The sequence below is a fragment of the Cinclus cinclus genome, chromosome 20, assembly GCF_963662255.1.
Source record: "Cinclus cinclus chromosome 20, bCinCin1.1, whole genome shotgun sequence".
NCBI lineage: Eukaryota > Metazoa > Chordata > Aves > Passeriformes > Cinclidae > Cinclus > Cinclus cinclus.
Window position 1 is genome coordinate 8,257,597 of NC_085065.1, and position 23,084 is coordinate 8,280,680.

At 40.7% G+C, this 23,084-nt stretch overlaps 1 protein-coding gene across 1 annotated transcript in view; it reads left to right on the forward strand.

The window, feature by feature from the left end:
• ANKFN1 (ankyrin repeat and fibronectin type III domain containing 1) overlaps window positions 1-22,782 on the forward strand; it is a 57,807-nt gene extending 35,025 nt beyond the window's left edge. The window contains exons 8-17 of the mRNA XM_062506390.1: window positions 1,540-1,639; window positions 2,730-2,862; window positions 3,473-3,589; window positions 6,820-7,035; window positions 9,109-9,275; window positions 10,680-10,830; window positions 12,629-12,797; window positions 16,226-16,392; window positions 19,599-19,818; window positions 21,986-22,782. Coding sequence (XP_062362374.1) covers window positions 1,540-1,639; window positions 2,730-2,862; window positions 3,473-3,589; window positions 6,820-7,035; window positions 9,109-9,275; window positions 10,680-10,830; window positions 12,629-12,797; window positions 16,226-16,392; window positions 19,599-19,818; window positions 21,986-22,782 — 2,237 coding nt within the window. The remainder of the gene's footprint in view (window positions 1-1,539; window positions 1,640-2,729; window positions 2,863-3,472; window positions 3,590-6,819; window positions 7,036-9,108; window positions 9,276-10,679; window positions 10,831-12,628; window positions 12,798-16,225; window positions 16,393-19,598; window positions 19,819-21,985) is intronic.
• Window positions 22,783-23,084: the final 302 nt, after the last annotated feature.

Below are 23,084 nucleotides of genomic sequence, written 5' to 3' on the forward strand. Positions count from 1 at the left end.
CTGCTTGCTGGGGCTTTCAATGTGCCAATCGTGGTGCAAATTTATTCATCATTTAAAATATGCCAAGCACTTCCACAGATGGGGTTGTGAAAACAGCAAATTTAGATGTTCTTCAAATATTCAAAATTAGATCTCACCAGGGAGACACAGACAGGCACCTCCTATTCTGCACCAGAGGTAAATGGGGAATACTCTGAGAACACCTAAGCAGATGATCAGCAGCTTTCATGAGTCATGGTTTTTTCCCACTGCAGAAGGGTGTCCCTCAAAATGTTTCACACTTCAGTCTGGATGAGGATCCAGGCTTCATCCAAATAAACAGATCCTTGGAAAGTGAGATGCCACTTTCACGGTGACATTTTTTTGTTTTGTCTTTCTTTTCATATCACAGCAAGTATCTGAAGAATTTACTCTATTTTTCAAAGTATCTCTGCTGTTTCTCTTACAACAACATTAAGCAGCACAGACATTGCAAAAACAAAACCAAACCCAAACAGTCCAGTTTAATGTCCATTAACAGTTAAATGCCCATTGCTTTCAAATCCACATGAGCAACAACTGCCAGTAATTATAAAGTCCCTCCTGTCCCTGACTGCCACCTCTTGGTGTCCCCTCCAAACCTGCTCACAGGTGTTCACAGCTGTTACACAGAACTCATGGCTTTCAATGCCAATAGGAAGATATTTCTTTGGCTTACAAGGCCATGCATGATAAAAGGGAAGACATTAAGTCAAATTCATCAAATGAATCAGAAAGAATGCCATGTATAAAAATTTAACAGTATTTTCTTAGAGCATTGGGACAATTTTATAAAATTCTTCTATTGGAGAGCTGGCCCAGAGATGCTGGCAGGCACACAGCAGGTCTCTGCTTTGACACGAAGTGAACAAAAGAGTTTAACACCTCTTCCTTGGACTCCAGATTACTAGGGAACAAAGGGAACTGTGGAAGCTCTGAGGCAGTACATGAGTGGAATTTGTTGTGATGGAGAAAAAAAATCCAAGCAACAGCAGATGCATTTAATGTGACATACAGAAAGATGAGGGTTAATCTTGTCTCCTTAAAGCTTTTCCTTAGGTTGCACTGGTGATGCTGGGATGTCAATGTCAGCCAGGGCACCAATTATTCACTTCTTAGAAGCTTAAGCTACATGTGGTGAGAAATTTAGAAACTACAACACCCTAAAATGTTGTAATGTTCAAATCACTTCTTGGGTTTTTGAGACCACTTGCAAAATTCCCATCCTTTCTGAGCATTAAGAGTGTGTAGGGCTGGTTGAAGCTTGCCTCAGAGCAAAACAGTTTCATCTTTCTGAGTTTGCAGCAAGAAAGGAAATTGTCTGTTGCTGTGTATCACTAAGTTAATGAAAACACCATCAAAGGGCTGCATCTGAGCATCTTTCTAAATGTTGTCTTTTGAAAAGAATGTAATGGGCACTGACTGAAATTTAGTACTGTGGTTTAAGAAACAAAGGGCTTTTATGAGACACTAACAGAAATTTAAGAGCTGTGTTGGGTTTACTTCTTTTTCCTATTTCAGAAAGTTCTAAATTACAAAATGCTGGTCGCAAGCAATCGGTTTCCAGAAGCCTGAAGCACCTTTTCCATTCATCAAGCAAGTTTGTGAAGACTCTGAAACGGTTTGTCATTCCTCCTATGTTCAAGACATTCTGAATTTTGGCACTTGTTCTGTATTAGAGAAAAGCGCCTTAGAAATATGTGTGAATATGCCACTACTGATGAGAACAGCAATTAGTCAGAATGAACTGATAAAATCACAGATGTGTGACAGGAAAAGTGCTCCAGCTCCTACTGAAATCAACAGAATTTTTTCCTTGTTACTTTTGGAAGTGGATTCAGATTGTTGCAGAGTGAAATATTCTGTTCAATCCCTAAGTGCAGCTACTGAGCTGTTTGAAAGCACTGCCTCTGTTGCTGCTCATTAATGAAACTATGACATTTATTCACTCGTCATATAAAGCACAGAGCTCAGATAACATTTCCAACAAGGACACACGTAGGAATCTCTGACATCCTCAGCTGGGTTTGCAGACCACTGTGACCCAACTCTCAGACCTGATAATTTATTTTAGCAAATGGAACTTCCTTATCCTGGATTATTTCTTCCTTCATTGGCCGGAATGTTCAATTTGTGTTTTCTTCTTTGTATTTTGATAAGAGTTTGATTCTTTCAGAAGAGTTCTCCAGAGTTTTTAAATCCCCTGTAGTAACTACTTAACATATGTAATTAATTGTGAGGGTAAATACTGAAAGGAATGACTTCTATAAACAGGTTTGCAGATATGTTGGCCATATTACACTCAATTATACCAATGTAAATCCATAATAACCTACCTGATTTCAACTGAGTTACTTCAGTTTTGCTCTGAAGTACAGGAGGGCAGAACTAAGCACATTAATTGTAAGTTTTAGTAAAATTTCTGATTTCTAAAGGGCATAAGGCCTCCATTGTGTACTATGTACTCTAGCAAAATTCTCACTGAAACTGATGTCAGTGGCTTGCACAGATCTAAAATGTCTTCAGATGTGAGACTCATGTAGTCTGAAGTTACTCTGACTGAAGGTACATGGTCTTACATTACACAGAAGTTTAGACCAGATGATTCAGTTTGTCTCCTCAGAACTTAACATCTATGATTCTTTGACTAAATTTGGCATGGATGTGCATAGACATGAAAGGTGTTTGATAGTGTTTCCTTCTCTCTTTAGGGGACTCTACTTATCTGTTATACTTTTTTACAAAGACAATTTGTTAGTAACCAATGAAGATCAAATCCCAATTGTGGAAATCGATGACTCTCACAGTAGTTCAGTTATGCAGGATTTCCTGTGGTTCACAAAGGTAATGGGAGTCTAATTTCATCTATTGCTTCTGCAAATTTGTTGCTAGCAATGCATAGGCCTTAGCTCATCACTCTGAATGTGTGAAATGATGCCGTTAAAAAGCTGAATTATGAAATGCTTTATCACTCATGTTGAAGGCAATTTTCACAAACCAGTCACATGGATTAAATCCTGACTGAGCCACTGACAGTGATACAATTAACTCTTAAGGTATGATCCTAGATGAGTGATTGCTCTGTGAGAACTTGCAGATTTTATGGAAATTTAGAGCAAGAGCCTAAAGAAATAAGCAGGGGTTTTAAATTTAATATTGTGGTTGTGCCATCACTCGAGTTGTCTCACACTACTTTTTTTATACCACAAAGAACAGTAAATCAGTTTTGGCAACAGTCCAAAATCAACTGAAACAGGTTCATGATGTTTACAGAACACCTTCTGTGTGAGTCAGTATCTGTGTCACGTTTATCCAGTCAGCTGAGTGCTGTCTGCAGAAACACAAAATGTGCAACATCTACTGATTTTTCCAAGCCCAGAATGAATTTTAGTATCACTTCTGCTTTTTCAAATGCTGAGAACAAGAACTGGTTGAAGTGGATGTGTTTTTGCAGTTGTCTTGCATGTGGGATGACATCAGGTGGCTGAGGCAGAACATGGCTGTGTCCGTGTCCTCATCCACAGCACTCCAGGCCAGGCAGAAGATGCTTTCAGCAGCAGCACAGCTACAGGTGGGTCCCATGGCAAATTTCTGGCTGTTAGCTCAGTGAGTTTCTGATCTTCAAGGGACAGAGCTGCCAGCTGTCCCTAGGTCTGTTCTTTGGAGCAGCATTCTCTTCTGCAGTGAAATGAGGCACTAAGCCTCTCTAGCCACAAAGGAAGGAGTTACATTAAAAGTTAAGAGTAGGAATAACAAAGGAAAGAAACAATAGGAAGAAAGAACAAATAAAAAACAGATGAAGAAACAAACAGATATGAACCAGTAAATAATGACCACAGAGAAGCTTGTGAGTTTGCAGATTGGGAATTCAAAGTTATAATCCTAGTATTTGCTGCTCAAACGCCTCTTACAGGCCTATTTATTATTGTTAATCTATTAATGAAGAATTTAAACTCTGTTCTATTCCAATGTCTGCTACAGATGCAACCTGAGTGGTACTGGTCACTTAAATCCTTCTGTGTCTCAGTTCACAACTTGTTATGCAAATAGAAATTATACTTTCTCCAGCAGAGCATTTCTACCTTTATTGTAAAGTTTCAAAGTTGTGTTTCACAACAACATGAAATCTCTAGATGGCAGGCAGACACTTCCATTAAAATAGTTACTTTTGTGGGAAAATACATTTTCAAAAAGCTGTGTGCTTTTGTTGTGTAACGGTTGTTACAGAAGAAGTATATTCAGGCCTCACTCTCTTCTTTTGTTGAAGTCAGCAAAGCTTCCCAGAAAATCTGTGGTACACTCCTGGCATTGCTGCAGATCCTCATTGCTGGGCAGTGTGCTGGCCACACATCACCCCAGGGGCTGTGGCAGCACAATGACCTGGTTTGCAGCAGCTGGGAGAGCCACACACTGTGGGGCCATTGTTAACAACACACACGTGGGGTTTGTTTTACACCTTTTGAGCGGGCTGTGCAGGAGAGCAGCCTTCCTGGGCAACCACCTGTCTGGACTGATTTCCCAAAAGTGCCCCGAAATATATCAATGCCAGCCTGCTGCACTTTTATTGGAGGACCACCTGTGTTAAGCAGCAGCTGCTTGTAAGTCCTTTGAGCTGTCAGTAGGGAAAGTTTTAACTATATTTGCTGAATATTCCACCAGTGGGGTTGGCTCAGCTCAGGTGGCACACATTTGGTTAGCTCAGGTCCATCCCCCCCTGTGCATTTCCCCTTTAATAGAGATCTGCACTGGGGGATACCCAACGTTCCCAGTGCATCGTGGCTTTATTTGCTACCAGAGATGCAAAGTGCAGAGCTTGAAATGCAGAGATACAGCATATGTGCCCATGTGGTGTATATGGTGCCCTGCTGTCATTTTGCCAAATGTATTGCCCTGAATGTTTGTTCTGTTTGCTTGGTCCCTGAGGGAACAGGGATTGACACCCAACTGCCAACCTCTAATGGTGTGTGGCCTAATGGGATCCACCAGTGGAAGGATCTCAATAAAGTTTATATGGTTGAATACTTTTTATTGAGGCAGTTAATAGACTGACTCTGCAGGAATTTGGGACAGAATGGAAAAGATCAGTGATGACACAGCTGCTCCAGTAGGTTCAGAGACAACAGGGACTGCAACTTTGCCTGCTGTTACCACCAGACAGCTAAAGCAAACAAAGCACAAGTGATGGGGTAACAAGCTAAGGAGACACAAAACTCTTTTAGGGTATGAATCAGTCCCATATTGATATTAGTAGGGCCCCCATTCCCTGTGCTGGAATATCATTCCCAACATAGTGACAGTAAAGAACTGTTTGTTTTCATCTGGGCACGTTGGTGTGCTGCAGTGGTTAATGACAATTAGATGGCTAAATACTACTGGCAGGGTCTGCCCCCGCTGGAGACACAGATCAGCACAAAATGTACACTCAAGACACCCAGAGTCAGTCAGAGAAGGAGACAAACCCCAAAAGGCAGAACAGCTTAAAAAGGCAGAGGACAGGGGCTATATTGACACCAGCAATGTGCCCTGAAAAGAGATGCACAAAGGCAAAATAGACAACTTATGCCATCCAAACCCAGGCACTGTGCTGACTTCTGAGAGTTTATAAACAATTTAATAATATTAAAGTTGATAAGTAAATATTGCCTGTTAAGTGCAGATAATCAATTTCAATATAGTTTATCATTTTACAATGTCATTAAGTTAATGTACAGCACTTTCCTAAAGACACAATGTGCTTCATTGTGAATTCAAGTTTTCATTTTACACTACCCTTCTCCCTATCCAGCTTACTGTAGATCTCTTGAAAAATCACAAAGTAATGAGCATATTTTAAATGTTAGGCATTTTTCCTTTAGACATCTGGGAATCTCTTCAGTGGCTGGTCATGGATTGAGTGTGTTTGCACCTATAAGCAGATGCCTTACCGTGTGAAGAAAGGGATTTTAACCAAAATACGTATTTTATGTGGAGTCTTTTAAAATTACTTTTCTTTAATCCTCACATATTTTCCTGGAGAGCTTTGCCTTGGTAGTTTTGTTAGTTTCTGCCTGTTTTGTCTAGCACATTATTGGTAACTGAAGTAAAAGGGTTCCTGTCTCTTCAAATCCTGTGCTTCACAAACACACTCCTCAGTTTAGCTCCATAATTATTTACATTCAGCACAAACATGAGGGTCTCTTGCTTTTGTTGCTGGAAATAATCTAAATAATTTTAAAACTGAGAACAGAGAATGGAGATTATAGTTAATGCACATAGCAAAAAAATACTTAAAGTGTCTGTTATTAATGATTTGGGGGGAAAGGAAGAATTTTATATGATCTCTGACATTTGGTTCTGGGCAGGTTCAGATAACCACCCAGCTGTTAAGTAAGTTCAAATCAAGGGAGTCACCAGCAGACCAACAAGTGCTTTTAAAAATTGCATCCTTCATCTTTACATGACTGGGCAAAACCAGGAAGTTTGGCCTAAATAAGTGAATTTCTTTGCAGTAAATAGGTGAATTATTTTGCCTTTTACAAAGGCATTGGGTCATAATAGTCTTTCTGAGGTTCTCCATTAAACATTGGAGTAAACATTAGTGGACCAAATGCATCAGAGGATCCACAACTCAATCCACAAACACAAACTAAGGAAAAACATTTCCTTTTGTCACTAAATGATATGACTGTAAGGCAAGGGTTGGGGAAACACAGTGTCACGTTCTTAGTGAAGTCAATAGGACTGATGTCAATGAGCACAAAGTTTCAAACAATACTCTCTTGATATGTGATACATAACTTTCATTTTATATTTGTTTTCTAGAATTTGCTGGGAACTCACAACTTAGGCAGAGTTTTTTATGAGCCAATCAAGGATCGACATGGCAATATGCTGATAGTTACTGTAAGAGAAGTGGAGAGCCTGTACTCATTTTTTAATGGCAAATGGATGCAGGTATCCAAACTACAAAGCCAGAGGAAATCCCTTTCAACTCCAGAGGAGCCAACAGCATTAGACATCTTGCTTATAACAATCCAGGTAGTGCTTTGCTTCTCTTACTGTGTGTTATTTGCTTTTGTAAAGCCTGTGCCAGAGCCCTGATTTTTGGAAGACTTTTGTAGAATTTCAGGCCTTAGTCCAGTGCCCAATAAAATTAATGGCAAGGCTCCCATTGAGAGCAAAGACTTGTATTACTTCCAGTGGGTCGGGGATCAGATCCTTAATATGCAAAATATCCATGACATTCTAAAGAAATTACTTCAAAGTCCTAGCAAAGAATAGTAGTTTCTATTGATTTCGGGAAACCAGGCTACGGAATTTTGTACCAAGGGATATAAAAAAGCTTTAAAATTCTCTGGGATGTTCTTAAGCACCTATACAGACACTTAGGATTTCTACACTCTGTAAGATTTTTCCATCCAACCTTGAAAACTAAATCTAGGTTTTAAATTCTATTGTTCTACTTAATCAACTTGTTCTGTGGGGTTCAGGGCTCCTTAGAGCCTGGTATAGCAGCTAAAGAATCCTTCACTGACCATAACCCTCCTTTACTTTCTGCATCACATGCTCATAGACATGCAATTAGAAAAATGCCAAGGTAAGGACTGATCTCAGAAGCTGCTTGGCACAAATCAGCTCAGTTACCATCCCTCAGAGCCATGGGGGTTCAGCCCTTCAAGAGTTATCTCTGAACTTACATTAAACAGAGACAGTCCATGTTAAGTTTAATACATGTTTTCTGTAGGTAACAGCAGCCAATCTCCCTAAAACTGTTGCACAGTTACCCAAAATACAAGACAAATAATTTTCTTGGTCCTTCTTTAGCACTGTCCATGAGATGATGGCTGCTGTGGTTAATTTTTGAATTAGAGGCACTTTCTTGGGCATAGACTCTGCTTTTCATACCGGGAAGTGACAGGCAATCAAAACATATGTTACCAGGTTTTAGGAACGTTAAAAAGTTTCCAAAAGACAATAAAATTTACCTGATCTATGCTAGATTTAACGTATTACAATGTGTTAAAGGTGCAGAAAATTGTCAATCTGGGCAAAAGTTTTATACTAGGAAAAGCAAAATACAGGCCTGATCAGATTTCCACAGAGATCCTAGTGGAAAAAATGTTCCCCTAATGGTTTACACATTCCTATCTAATGCCCACCCTTTCTTCTATTACTTGTTTAATCATCAAGTGGGTATTTTGTTCATGAAGTGCTTGTGAAAATGAGGGTCTAATTGCACTGGTCAGAGCCAAGCATAGCACTGGCAGATAATCTGATGGTTCCAAGAGTAAAGGCATAGGGCCAGGTGTCTTAATCCTCACCCACTGCAGAAGCACACATTTCTCAGGATGGATGGCAGCAGACATCATTTTTCAGGTAGTTTTGGAGAGCTGCTATACATAGCCCTAAAAATGTCTCCTGGCCTCAGCAAACTCACCATCAATACTAATTTCTTCTAAGGTCTATTTGTTGATAAAGATATTTGTTCAGAAAATGCTGCCACTAATTCAATTTTGCAAACTACCAAGCCCCATGCTGACAGAGATCTTCCTGTTGACAGCAGGTGATACAGAGCAGGTTCTGGAGGGATGTGGGCTGGGATCTCCTTGGGGACAGTGCCTGGCTCCAGCAGCCCCTTTCTCCCAGCTCTTCCCCAGTTGCTGCTCTGCTCCCTCTTTGTAGCCACGAACCAAACCTGAACCAGGGAACTGCTGGGCTGAAAAACAACTGCTCCTTTTCCCAAGTTGTTTTTCAGAAGAATCAGTTCCCTGACCCAGCTCACCACTGAAATGATCAGACAGGAGGCAGAGCTGTGGGTAATTTAAGCCAGTTTAAACACCACAGTTGCAGAAGACTGAAACCTCAGGTTGTCAGAGCCAATTCCTGTGTGACATGGAGACCTTAGAGATCCTGTGTATGGCTTTAAGTGAGAAGTTGTCCAAGTGCACCCAAACTACCAGAGATTATTCACATGATTAAGCATGTATTTAAATGCTTTTTGAATTGGGAACAACGGCTGTAAAAACATTTGTTGCTTTTTGCTCCGAAACTCTTCTGCTTATGTGGAAAAAAATATGAGATTTTTATGTAGGACTGTTTCCCTTAAAACAGGACATACTTTCCTATCACAAACGAAGTCAGCAGCGCCTCCCTCCCGGCTTGTATCTGGGTTACCTTAAACTCTGCAGCTCTGTGGATCAGATCAAAGTGCTTGTGTTGCAGAAGATGCCCAGTGTCCTGTGTCACATCAAAATCCGAGACAACAGCAACGTCTCCAAGTAAGTGAATATACAGATACACGTACACAGAGAGAGAGAGCAACTGTTTTAAGTTTGAAACAATTGATCAAATGTTAATGCCAAGGCAATTCTGCCATTGCAAAATTGTAGGTGGCAGCACAGTTTGGCTCTGGTGTGTGGCAGAAGGGTTTGGCTCCAGTGTGTGCCATCCCTGAGAGCCCTGCTGAGCTGCACAGGTGCACCTGAGTTTTCCCAGTAGTCTGTAGACCTATCCAGAACACATGGATAGGGGCCCACTTGTTTCTAAGGATGGTATTCCATGCTTATTCCAGTTCTGCACAGGGATAATGACCTGTTCAGAAGATTGTAGCCTGCAGCCCTGACTCAGCCTTCAGTGGATTCAGTGGCACCACTTCCATGGATTTTCACTATGGGGCGTTGGTTGTAGGCAATTTTTCTGTTGATTTTCTTGTGAAATATCTGGTTTTTTCACCCTAAACCACAGCAAACACACAGCAACTCAAAACCATATTTATAAATGCAACCAGCCAGCACACTGCTGTGCTCTGGGAAAGCCATTTTCCCCTTGTCCACTGCTTCCCTTATCCATTGTCAAGGGCCCCGTTTGTACTGCATGGTCCTTGCCTCGTAGGCAACACATTTTATTGACCTTTTTCTGGAGCTTTTTAATCCCATATAATTTCAGCAACCATCTGAGAATTTTGCATGAGGAAAAAGGAACTAGATATTTACATAGACAAGGATATCTAGAATGTAGTAGTGAATACTAACAACAGTGTTGGAAGGCATATAAAGGTTAAGGCTTCAGAGTTTATAGCAATCCCAACTCTTGAAGTTTAAGATCAGATCTTTATGTAGCAACAGATTATACCACAACTATTACTTGTCTTGTAGTGGGGTTTCCTGTACATTATTTTTTTAAATGTTTGATGCTGGCTGCTATTCAAGACTCAATACTGGGCAGGGTGAATTAGGGATTGGATCCAGAATTATGATTCCCATGTTTATCGGGTCTCAAATAAAGACATGTGGAGGAAAACAGGAAATTCTTTGGTTGCAGTGAGTAGAAGATAATAGTCCTTCGCACAGATAAAACTTCCTGCTAATTGTAGCAATTTCCAATGCATGTTTTTTAAAATATCATGGTAGATAGGGAAGGGAGAATGTGAAAGAGAAAACCTGAAGTGGTAAGTCTTACTGAAATATTTCAAAAGCAGTTGGACTTCAGAGGAATGTTCAGCCTGACGTACATGTGCTAGAAAAATAAAACTTTTCACAGTCCAATCAAGATTGCACAAGTTTAAAATGTTTTGGTATATGAGGATTAAACGATCAACAGATCCCAAATGCACATACACCGAATTCCTGCTTGTGCATTGAACTGTTGTTATATTTCTAATTTTAACTTGACTCAACATACAGAGATGAGTGGGAATGGATCCAAACACTTTCTGGCTCGGAATCTGTGGAAAGTATGGATCATACTTCAGACTGCCCTGCTCAATTGTTCTTGTATGAGCTCCAGACGGCAGTGAAAGCTCTCCTCAAACAGATCAATCTACCTCTGCATCAGGTATTTGCCTTTCTGGGATTTATCACCTTTTTAAAACCCCATTCTTAAGAACACAATGAAAAGCTACAAACTGTGTCACTGAAAAGGAGGGAATCAATGTCAGGGTTGCAAGAAAAGCAAAGCAGAGAAGTTTTGTATTCCAATATTCTAAGGGGGAACATCTTCAGTAAAAGAGTTCCTGTCCTGGACATGCAAACATTCAAGGATTAAGAGACAAATTTCAACTACCTGCTATTTTTTTCATCTTTTAGCTTATTTGTGCAACTTCAGGCAGGTGCAAATAAGCACTTCTGCATGAAAGTAGTAGTTTTGAGCATCTTTACCAAGCTGGCAAATAAAAACAGGTATTTTTGCAGGCAAGCACAGCAAGTGACTGTTTTCTGGGAGTGTTTCTGTTTTGAGTGAGGCTGTAGGAAAGGCCTGGTAAAGATACAGCATTTTGCTGTTCTTTTGAATACAGCTGAATATACCCCTTCTAAAACACAACGTCCCAGACCTCCAGATTGCTGTGGGTGAGGAGAGGTGTCTGGCTTCTGGCTTTACATTTAGGTACAAGAAATGCATATGTGAATAAATAAAGTCAGGGAGAATAATCTATGATGTGAAAGATCCATGAAAAAATAAGCTAAGAAGTTTGTTTCTTGTTTACATGAGTTCCATTTTATTTTGGTCTGCAAGGGTAAAGAGGTCTTAAAGTAGAAGTAAATCATCTTTATATTCACTTCAAGGTCTGTTTGTGCAGCTAGAAAGATGTGGTCTTAAAATAAATTAATCTGGTTTTACATTTCTTGATTTTGAAAGGTTTAGGCTTTGCTTTTAAAAAGGAATCCATCAGTGCTTCACCTTCTAGCCTGGGAAGAGCCAAGTAAGACTCAAGTAAATCCAAAATTAAGACAGATGGTGTGCTGCCTTGTGGTCAGTCACTCTAATTCAATAGGGCTCTGTACAGGTCTCTATGTTATTGCATTTGCTTGGAGGTTATACCTTTTGTGCAACTTTTTTTTTTTCTTTTAGACTTAGGGAATAAATACTGAAATCACAGTGCAATATGTCCCTGAGGCAGCAGCTCAGCCAAGCATCTGAGCTCATCTATTGTGCCTGAGAGATAGACATCAACATGACCTTGCAGTTAAACACAGATGCAAATGGTCTGATGGCTCAGCACCAAATTTTTATGTTAATGAATTGCATTTTTAATTCCACGGATTTATTTATGTATTTTTATTATTTTTGTGGTAAGCAGGAGCAGGGACAGTGGCACTGGGGCACAGCGAGGGCAGAAGGCAGTTCTGCACACAGCAGCTCTGAGCAGCCTCAGGCCGCTTCTGCCTGGGCCATTTTCTCTTGCTGCAGCACTTGTTAAACCTTTTCAGTGCTGTGTTGAGGGAGAGCTGCATATTTCTCTTAACCAACCCTAAATTGAATCTTAAAGGTTTTTAATTGAATCCATTTTCATGTTTTCACATAATTATGCAATCATAATCTTGAAAAGCACATGGCATGTGATCATTTTCTGCCTAATAAGAAACATAAATGTTGTTTTCAGGGGGGTTGTGCCTGTGTGCGTTGTTTTAATGTGGAACATTGCAGCTTTAAATCTTTATTTTATGTAGTGACATGAACCCACATTTAGCCACCACCACCCCCCCCCCGCCCCAAATATTTACGTTTTATAAAAATTCCGAGCTTGATGTTGTGCAAATTTTCTTTAATGTTTTATATCATTTGGGGTGTTGTTTATATAAGTGCCATGTTGTAATTCTCTCCTATTCCTTCCCCCGCGCGTGTCCCTGTACAGGCTAAGCACTTCCGTCTGTACACACAGGAGGTGTTGGAACTGGGTCACAATGTCTCCTTTCTTCTCCTGCTCCCCGCCTCAGACGACGTCTGCACTGCCCCAGGACAGAATAATCCTTACACCCCACACTCAGGATTTCTTAACCTCCCTCTTCAGATGTTTGAACTCGGTATAGTAGCTTGCTTCACCTAGAAATATTAACCCAGTCTCCTTATAATAAAATCACAAAGTTGTATCTGTTTTCCCCCTTGTCCCAGTGGAGAGTCAATAAATCACATGATGGCTTTGGCAACAACACTCCCTATAACGGTGTACAAGTTACAGAGGGAGCAGGGTGGTTAAAGCTTTCACTGTAGCCATCGTTATTGAAATGCAAAGCAGAGAGCAAGGCCCACAGTTATCCACTATGTGTCTACAAGCTTCGTTGCGAGATGATGTTCTTTAAAACACAGAACCAAGAGAAATTACACATGACACAGCAAGGCTGGAATGTGGCAGGAGATGCAAAAAGCATCTCTCTACATTGTCACAAGGATAATCACTGGTTCTGTAATGGGGATTTATGCAGGTCCTGATTGCAGATGGTCCTACTCAAGGTCTGACCCCTTCAAGCTTTGTGAAAGGTCTGAATAGATTTTCCCATGTGAGGGGCATCTTTTTCCTTTTGATACCTGGAAAAATGCAGGAGACTGTCCTATTGCTGTGGTGCAGCAAAAACCTATTGTGAAAAATGTCAAAGCACTGGACTTGAATGTTTTTCTTTGGAGAGCACATCTTGTGCTGTAGCAGATTCAGCTCTCTTCTTCCACTGCATTGCTGACTGGGCAAGAATTCCCCAAAACACAGTTTTCCAGCTGTTTCACAGAAGGCATAAGATGCTTTAGCTTCAAGGTCCTCTATTTCTCATTTCTTCTTCGCTCCACAGAGAAAAGGTTCCACATAAAAGCAGCTCATAAAGGCTTAATAATTCTTTCTAGAAAGAGTATTAAAATGTGGGGGCTGTTGAGCCTTACACATCAGTCTGCTCTATTTCCTTCTGGCCTGTAAAACTGGTGATCTTTCTTTCCTCTGCCTTGGAGAATAGAGAAAGATATGACCCAAAACTGATCGAGTCAGCACATCAGGAGTCAGTGCAGGAGAAGCCTTAGTGGTAGCTGTGTCCCTAGTGATGTCCCTCTCAGGTGTTTATGTGACACCATTACCTTCCTATCTTCTGTGTATCAGTGCCAAGTGCTGCTCAAATCACTTATGTAGGAGATTAGATTTTAATGGAGTGTCTTGCCTTGCCTGTGTTTCTGCAGTCACAACTCATCCATGACCTACCATCACCCAGCAACACAAGTTTCATTTGGATCAGGCAGGAATACAGCACTGGATTTATGCCACATCAGCCACAGCATACTGTGGTGCCCGTGACAGCTCTGGGGGTTTCTGCTGCCCCGTGGGAGGACAGATGCCAGCTGAGCTGCCATACAATTACGAGTGGAACAGCCACACAATACATGGTGTAGTCTGCCAAGGAAAAGTTACCCCTTCAAAGGAAAGCTAATGTAATTGAGTTAGCTCAGTGCTTTGGGTCATATGGCCATGGCTGAAGTGCCCTAAAGCCAGACTTTTATCTTCTGATGTGCCTGTTGGCATCTGAGTGTGGAGCACATCATTTCTCCTGGTGAGAGGAGCCTGCTGCCTTGCTATGCAAATTAATGCACAGATCATATTAATCTCTGATGCAAATAATGTCACTAGAGGTTGTGCAGCCTATTTGATTCTCATTAGGTGGGACACAGGCCAGGGGCAGGAGCGCCTCTCATTTCAGAGACACAGCCTGCATGGGTCTGACAAATCAATAGAGCCTGCATGGGATGGTGTGGCACCAGCAAATATGCAACAGAGTCATCTCCCAAAAGGCATTCTTGGTGCAGCCCTCTCTGTTCAGCAATGCTGCTGCAGTGGGAAAGCAGCTCATGGTGGAGAAAACAGTATAGAAAGCTGAATTTTACTTTTGAGAATTTTTTTAGGTAAGCAATCCTCTGGCCAAAGGCAGATGACATTTCAGTATGACTTATTATATATGTATCCCTGATGTTCTATAAAGTGACTGTGATTCACATCTCAAATATTAGAAGCTTCCATTCCCCATTAGCTGGTGGCTACCAACTATATAATTGCATAACCACAAAAGACTACGTTGAAGTAACATTTGTTAAAGTAACATTAAAGGGTCTGACTTAAAACCACAAAGGCTCAAAACTTCAGCACTGGAGCTGAAACCGCAGCTGTAATTCACTCAGGAGTCCACCACATATGGCATATGTACTGGGAGACCACACACTATTCACACTGGATCCCTGCAATATCTAGGCATTGCTGAAACCAGAAGGTAGAACTCCTTCTTTCACTCCTTTTTGTGAGATTTCTATGTTCAGATTAGGCTTCTATTGTTAATGCTAAAAATGTGATTGAATCTCTTAGTTCAACAAATTCTTCTCAGTTATTCTAATCATGTTCTCAATTATTCTAATCATGTTGTTGAATCATGTTGTTTGTAAGGGATAAGTAGATGTGGGACACTGTTTTCATTTCTTTTTTTATATATATTTGTGACGAGAAGAATATATGCATTTTATACCTGGAACACCCTGAAAAATGCCCTTCCCCAGTCCAGGAGAGCAGCAGCAGTAAATCAGACTGGCACTCGCTGCTCTAACAAGATCATGCTCTATGTTTGCATTTACTGCAGCACCAATGAATGGGGAAGTATTTCTGAAAACTTGCTCTCCCTCAGCAAGTTTCAGTACGTCTGCACTGCCATTTGGAGAGGTAACTGCTCAGTTTTGCCTGAGCAGTGGCAGGTTCTGGAATAATGTATCTTTAATACACCAGGTAAATTAATATTTGCAAAGCTCCATGGCACTGTAGCTGCTCTGTCTCTAATACCTCTGGTACACCTTGGATAGTTCTGTGCTGCTCCAAAGTCAAATTACACAAAGCAAGAGGTCATGTTTGAACTTTCTGTGTTACCCTTCTGCAAGAGAGTTCACAGGATGATGTGTGATAACACCTAAATGATTTTTAATTGTTTCCCCCAAACTGTGATATCACTGCAATGCTTTTCCTGCTGAGTCATTTACATTGAAGTTCCTGATTTAAGCCAGGATAGCCCAAGAGAAAGCTATCAGCCTTCAAAATGATCCTTTCATTCTGAAACACTCAATTTAAAAAAAATAAAATATGAGTTTCATTTTCCAGCCATGTCACTACTTTCTTGATAAAAGAAATGATGAGCTATAAAAGCCTTGGAAATAGCCTTTCTGATTAAAGCTATCAAGGGAAAGATAGCCTCTGGAGCTGCATACTAAGGACCTGATTATTCCTTCACTTAGTAATTAGAAATTACTCTTTTGAAATCAGTGAAGTTACAGAATAAATCTAGTTAAAAGAGAGTAGAACTGAAGCCTGTATTACTTATTTCTAGCTTAAAGAAACCTATACAGAATTAGTTACTATATTTAATAAAATTTGTGTTCTGCAAGCTAAGGATTTCATATTTCATAACCAGAATGTAACAATTTTCCTTTGCACTTGGTCTTTTCACAGTTCATTTTTGCTGTTACAAGGAAAAATTTATAAGCCTGTATTGCCGCCTTTCTGCTGTCATAGAGCTGGACTCTCTGAAAACCCAGCAGTCCCTGAGGGAAGCAATTTCAGACAGTGAAGTCGCTGCAGCCAAACAAAGACACCAGCAAGTTATAGACTACATACAGGTAATAGTCTGTTTCTGACTATTCCAAGGAGATTTTAAGGTGGCTTTCTCAAAAATTGCATGGGGCTGTAATTTGAAATCTAAATGGAGAATTATTCACAGACATCATAAAAAGAGCAGTTGTATCAAAAGTGCAATTCTGTTTTTATGAAATTCAAACCCAGAACATGCTTTCCTTAGTTGTTGCTTTTATAGAAGGATTTTTATGGGTAAAATCAAATGACAGTTATACTAGACTGTTATAAAGAAATGTGTCAGTCTGCTTGTAAAACTCCCTCCCATCTAACGTGAGGTAAGCTAGCACCATGTCTGGGCATTCATTTGTGCAAGAGTTTTTCTTTGTCTGTATGAGCTGGGGACATTTTTCACCGTGATAATGTGGCAATTAAAAAAATTAAAATGAAAATTCAGGCTAGGTTGTGGAGACAATCTCCACGAACAATATCACACTCAGGAATACAGATTTGCATTTCAGATGTCAAGCTGTCCCCAAAAGCAGCTGTGAGCCTGGCCAGCACCATGCAGTGGCACTGCTCCAGTTCCCTAGTGCAGGAGGATCACCAGTGTTACCATACTTGTCCAATTTGTTTATTCTCTGTCCTTCATCCAATTTTTCTCTACTGTTTCCTAATCAAAACTTCACCTACTCAGCTCAGGGTCTTTGAACTACACTGCATTGTGCAGCATAGCAAAGCCTGTCCTTTTGCAAACTACTTTGGTAATTGGTTATTTATAGATAAAGCTCATGACTTTTGCAGCGCATGGGCATGGTTGACCTGTCTTTCCACAAAGAGATGCAAATAACTTTGCAGCTCTATAGTCTTAATATTCAAGCTATCTTCTGTTGGAATAGGGGCCAAGACATCATTTATCCCATTGACAAGATGTTTGGCCCTCCATAGTCATGAACAAAAGGATAATATTTCTATTTCTCTTTGTTCTGCATTCAGACCCCTTTTGCCTTGTCCAACTTGGAGCTTTTGGCAAACTGCAACAGGACAGAGAGGGAAGATCCGTTTTACTTTCACTATCAGTCATCTCCCATTCTCACACTCAGAAAAGCTAGCTTTCTTGCAGCCTGCAGGAGAATTTGGAAAACTCTTATCCTTCACATCAAACCCAAGCATTTGTATATTAATATGCAGGTACTGTACAGACAGTTCTGTGCTCCTTTTCTCCAAAGTGTTTGAATCACATATCTTCTCTGGGAAAATATGGGAGAGCATTTTAAACTTCACTGTTTTGTGCTGAATTATTGTGACAGTGTATTAAGCCTGTCAGGTTTCCTCTCAAATGAAAACCAGCTGTATTCGACCTATTGGCAAAAATATCTCTGCCCACCACATACCACAATCTTCAGTGGTGACCACGAAACCGCAAGAGCATTTGTGTGATCCCAGATCTAAGACAGTGTTGAAGTCACTACACAAACCAAACATTGTAAAGAGCAAGGGAGTTTATATAAATGCAGTTCTGAAAAGGAGTCAGAGGGCAACTGAAAAGTAAAAATTATTGAAAAAAAAAAAACCCCAAACAAACAGAATATAAGGTACTTGGAGTCTTTACCAGAATGTTACAGAGAAAGGAAAGAAATCTACAGACACTGTAACTAAAACTGAAGTTAAGCTGTAATTTACATCATGTAATGCTTCAAATGTTCCTAAATTGTAAAAGAACCACAGTTCATTACAATGTCCTGCAGAACAGCACCAGGGGGAAAACCAACAGGATTTGCATTTTAATAAACTGCATGCAGGACGGTTCTTGTTTGGGGTTGAGGGAGGATCACAGAAAGGATGTATAAAATCTCTAAAATCAAGTAGGTGAGATGTTTGCTAACTGGAATTCTCTTCATGGAGCTAAACAGAAGTCTTGAAATTATGCAGGATTATGAATTAATCTCTGAACCATTTGCTATTCTTATTGATGTATATTCTTAGCTCAAATTAACTCAGTGGCAAGGCTTGCACTGACATCATTGGAGTCAGGATTTCACCTTTACATAAAAATGGCCATACTAGGTCAAAACCAAGATCCATCTGCCCAGCTATCCTGCCTCAAACAGGAACTACCCCAGCAAATCTGGCATCTACAGTATGCCCTAGGAGTAAATTTCACACTTTGAATATGCATTTTGTGAAGTATCTCCAGCTAAGAGAAGTTGTCTTCAAATACCAGTCTGCAGGCTCTCTGATCCCTCTGTCACTCTCTGATCCCTCTGTCACTCCCCTATCAGACAATTGCCACTATCTATTCTGAGTGGCACAGAGTACCCCTCACTTTTTCCTCTCCATTACTGACCTAGAACTCCTGCTGCATTCTTGCAGAATGTAGCTTGTGTAACTGCAAAGCAGCTTCCCTCAAGCACTGCAATATTAATAGGAAGGCTGACTTGAAATTCAGAACCTTCTGTAGGAAAAGTGCAGGGAAGTTCCAGAAAGGACATTGAAGCAGGAGGGTATTTACTCACAGCTACTGTCATTTGATGGTTGCAACATTTTCTCAGCCATCAAAGATCTTGAATGGCTTGAAGATGATGTTAGAAGATGTTGAAAGTGCTCCATTATCAAAAGACTCTTCAGGCCCACATTAAATCTCATCTTTCCTCTCTGCAGAGATACTTAAACCACATCCTGCTATTGATTTAGGCACTTGTCTCTTATTGCCATCAACAGGCATGTCTTAGAACTGCTTTTCTATAGATTTATACTTTTAACATGTATGCAGACTAAAATGGTAAGGGAGAAACTGCAGTTTGGCTCATAGCTGTGCTTCTGCCCTCCATTTATGTACCCACACGTGTGTATGTTCTTCGTTAAAAACTAGGTCTGACCTGAGCAATTGCTTTGACCTGGCTTTGCAAAGACGCTCCAGAAGTCTCACTTTTATTCCAGCAGAGAATCAAGGCAACTTCCAGTGTGCTACAAACTGATCAAATTTTTATTCCATCAGAATACAAGTTTTCATGTTCTTTCCATGTTACACTTTAGGTCTGGATTCACCCCTTCTAACTACACAGTCTTAATTGATATACCTCTTAACCAAAATCAGTTCAGACCACCTCAATCCGAATGCTCTTTTGGGGGATCCTGCTGCTCTCTCCTGGCAGTGACTACAGACTTACTTGGGCACTTGAAAAAAGTACGGACTTAGGTAAAATTAAAACTCAGACTTAACTGTATTTTGTCACTATTGTTTTCTCCACAGCAAATTGATGAGATCTGGAGGGACATGAGATGGATCACTGAAGCACTGCAGTATGCAAGATACAAGCAGCCAGCAGCAGGCCTGCCCATAAAGAAGCTTGTGGATCTTTCAGAAGAGCACTCTCAAAAGAAAATGAGCTCCACCTCTTCACATCTAGATTGTCTTCCTTCACCTCCCTCTTCCCCTGAACCTAGAATCCAGAGGAGAAAAGCTGTGAGTGGTAAGAGAACTTTTCTTTGTTCACCAAGCACTCTTTGAACACACTTTTAATTATAACAGTTCTTGTATGTATTTTTATAAAAACAGAAAAAATTTTCCCACAACTGTCAAGGTATTTTAATACTCATTTTACCAATCATTTGCCACTCAGGATCCTGAGATCTTTCTATAATCTTTACAATAATTTTTCACTTTCAGCTACTCAAAATACTGCTCATCATCAGCCAACTCTGCCACCTCACTGTTCCAGATCATTTAAAGAACAGGTTGGAAAGGACAATGTGCTATCACTGGCTTCTCCATGATGTCCAGAATTCCAGTAAAATCCATCCACGATGAAAGCTGACTGCTTCATTTGCTGCCTACACCAACAATCTGCTACTTTATATGGAGGGAGCTTTCTCTTCATCCCAATTACAGCCGCAGAGCCTGTGGTAAAGAACATTATTAAAAGATCTTCAGAGCTCTGACAATGGCTGTGTATTAATTGTGCACACATTCAGAGTTTTATTAGACTGATGAGACATGAGTTGCTAGCAAAAGCTACTGACCCATTCTCATCACTCATGTATCTATTATTCTTTCCCACAGTTTTCATTAATTTTACAGCATCTAACTCAGATTTTTCAATAGTTTCCATTTGCCACCTTCTGTTTCTCTGGTATTACACCCATTTTCTTTCCAGACTTTGAATGTTCCTCTGCTTTGCAGCAATTATTTCTTATGCCTCTCCTGCTTTGTTTTGATAGAGCAAATTTTAGTGCCAATAGTCCAGTTTAACAGCTGTTTTCACACACCTCTCAGAGTTCTCAGTGTTTTAGACAAGCATTTTAAATTACACAAATTGCACAAATAAGTACCCACCTCACTGGCCATTATTACTTTCTGCATAGCCAGAAAATTAAACTGATGAAAGAAATTGATCACAACAAATAAAGATGAAGCAAATGAAACAGCAACACCCTGTTAGCAAAATGCTAACAGAATAAGGACTTTGGAGAAAAAAAATAAACCATCATTCTGCTGAGCTGTCTTTAAGCATAAAGTAAATGAAACAGTAGAAACAAAAGCAACAGGTGCTGCATTGAACAACAGCCATGGCCATTACAGTAGTAATAATTTGGGGGTTTTTCAAATTGGCAGTTTTATACAGTTAAGGAAAATGAATAAATCTATTCTGTTTAGATTTCATAAGATTAAAAGAAAAGAAACCTGAAGAATCTGGTGCTTTGCTCCACTCCACTATACTGCGATGTTCTTTCTCAGCACCTCTCCCTGAGCTGTTTTTCCCCTGGATTACAGACCATGAATGCAGAATGATCCTTGGCTCTGGCACAATGGAAACTGCAGCATTATCTTGTCCTGCACACCCTGGATTCATCAGTGCTGGGCTCTATGGCAGTTTACACGAGCTCCAAGTGAACAGTCAGCACTGTATAAAATCAATGTTTAATTCCTGGAATCTAAGATAAACTATCCAGAGCAATAGAGCATCAATCTACTCTATCCTACATGACACTATTTATTATTTTATTGATCCTTCTGAAGCCAAAAGACAGCAGCAATTTCAGTGCCAGTGTGGGACTTGGTCCACAAATTTGCATTTGAATTAGTGTGTCTGTTTTGGATTTGAACACACAATGCACCTGATGGCCAAAAGGGCAGTTTTTATTTATTAACCTCCATGTTGTGCCTTGAGCCTCATATAGTTGCACCCTTCTCACCATTACAGAGATATAAATCTACAGCAATTTAACTGAAATCTTTAATAAAAACAGAACCTGGATTAGAGATTTTTTCTCTCACACACATCTCCATGTCTACACTAAAATTTTAGTGAAAGCAAGATAAAAGAAAATATCCTCTCAGAACTTAATCCCAATTAAAATTCCAATTAAAATTATTTTTTTGTCTTTAATTTAATAAATTAATTCTTTCTGGTTTTCCTAACTCTGCCACCACCTGTCTAACATATGTGTAACTTCTCCCTGATAAATCCTCCCTGACTGCCTTTGCTGTCACCTCGTCCCCGTGGCAATTCCACAAAGGAAACACACATACAGTTCCAGCACTGAAGATTTAAAATTAAGACAGAAACCACATAAATGACAGTTAAGCCATTTCTCTGCTGAGCTTGTCTTGTGAGTGTTAACCAGTTCTCCTTGCAGACTCCCAGCCCTGCTCGGATGAAGAAGGCTGCTCCGAGGTTTTCCTCCCAACCGACAGCGACTACGACTCCAGCGATGCGCTGAGCCCAAGGGAATTAGACCTGATTTACTCCTCATCCCAGGACATCTCCCAGCAGGCTGGCAGTGCCCTGGGTGGCAGCACACCCAACGTGCTCCAAGCCCACGACATGAAGCCCTGCCTGGCACTGAGGGAAAGCCTGACAGAGTGTGGGGCCTCGGACACCAGCGCTGAGTGTTGTACAGAGCAGATGAGCAGCCTGACAATGTCAGGGCTTACAGCGAAAAGCACGGACAAGTCCTCCAGCTCCAAGCAGCCACTGGGCTTCTTAGGGAAAAAAAGGTTGGGGAAACACCAACATTACAACTATTTCAGCCGGCAGCACCGCTGGCTGCGCGTGCACAGCGAGACTCAGGTGGGCTCTCTGTCGGAAGGGGTCTACACCCAGCATCTCATAAGATCTCCAGATTTGTCTCAAGAACCTACCTCCAGTGAGCAGGTGAAGATTCCCGTTGATGGGTCTCGGAGCACTCTCGTACCTCTTGCACCCAGCCTTTCAGAGGATGGGAAAGGCAAGGATGAGGAACCAAGGCAGGATGTCCATAGGATACATGTGGAGCCCTATGAAACAACATTTCTGGATGAAGAGGGCAAATCCTGGGCGATGAGCTCGGAGTCTGTAGAACACACAGATGTGCACAGTGCTATGCAACAGACCATGAGTCCAGAGGAGCAGTCGGGTTCTGCTGTCCCAGAAGTTTTCAGCAGCACCCTTTAACCCCAGAATCCTGCACTGCTTCCCCTCACTCCACATGAGATATGAGCGTTGTGATCATAAAGGCCATATTTTCAAAACCACTGGTAAAAATCCAGCTCCTGAAATGGCAACTTGTGACACTCTGAAAAATGCTAATCTTCTGACTTCGTCCCAGATTTCTGGTCTCACAGACGTATCTGTCATGAAGTGAGCATTATTATTATTACTGGCATCTGCAGCTTTGCAGGTAGAGTCATAACAGTCACCACATAACAAAGTGCAACTGAGTAATCAGGTTTTGCAGATCTCTTCATTACCATGTT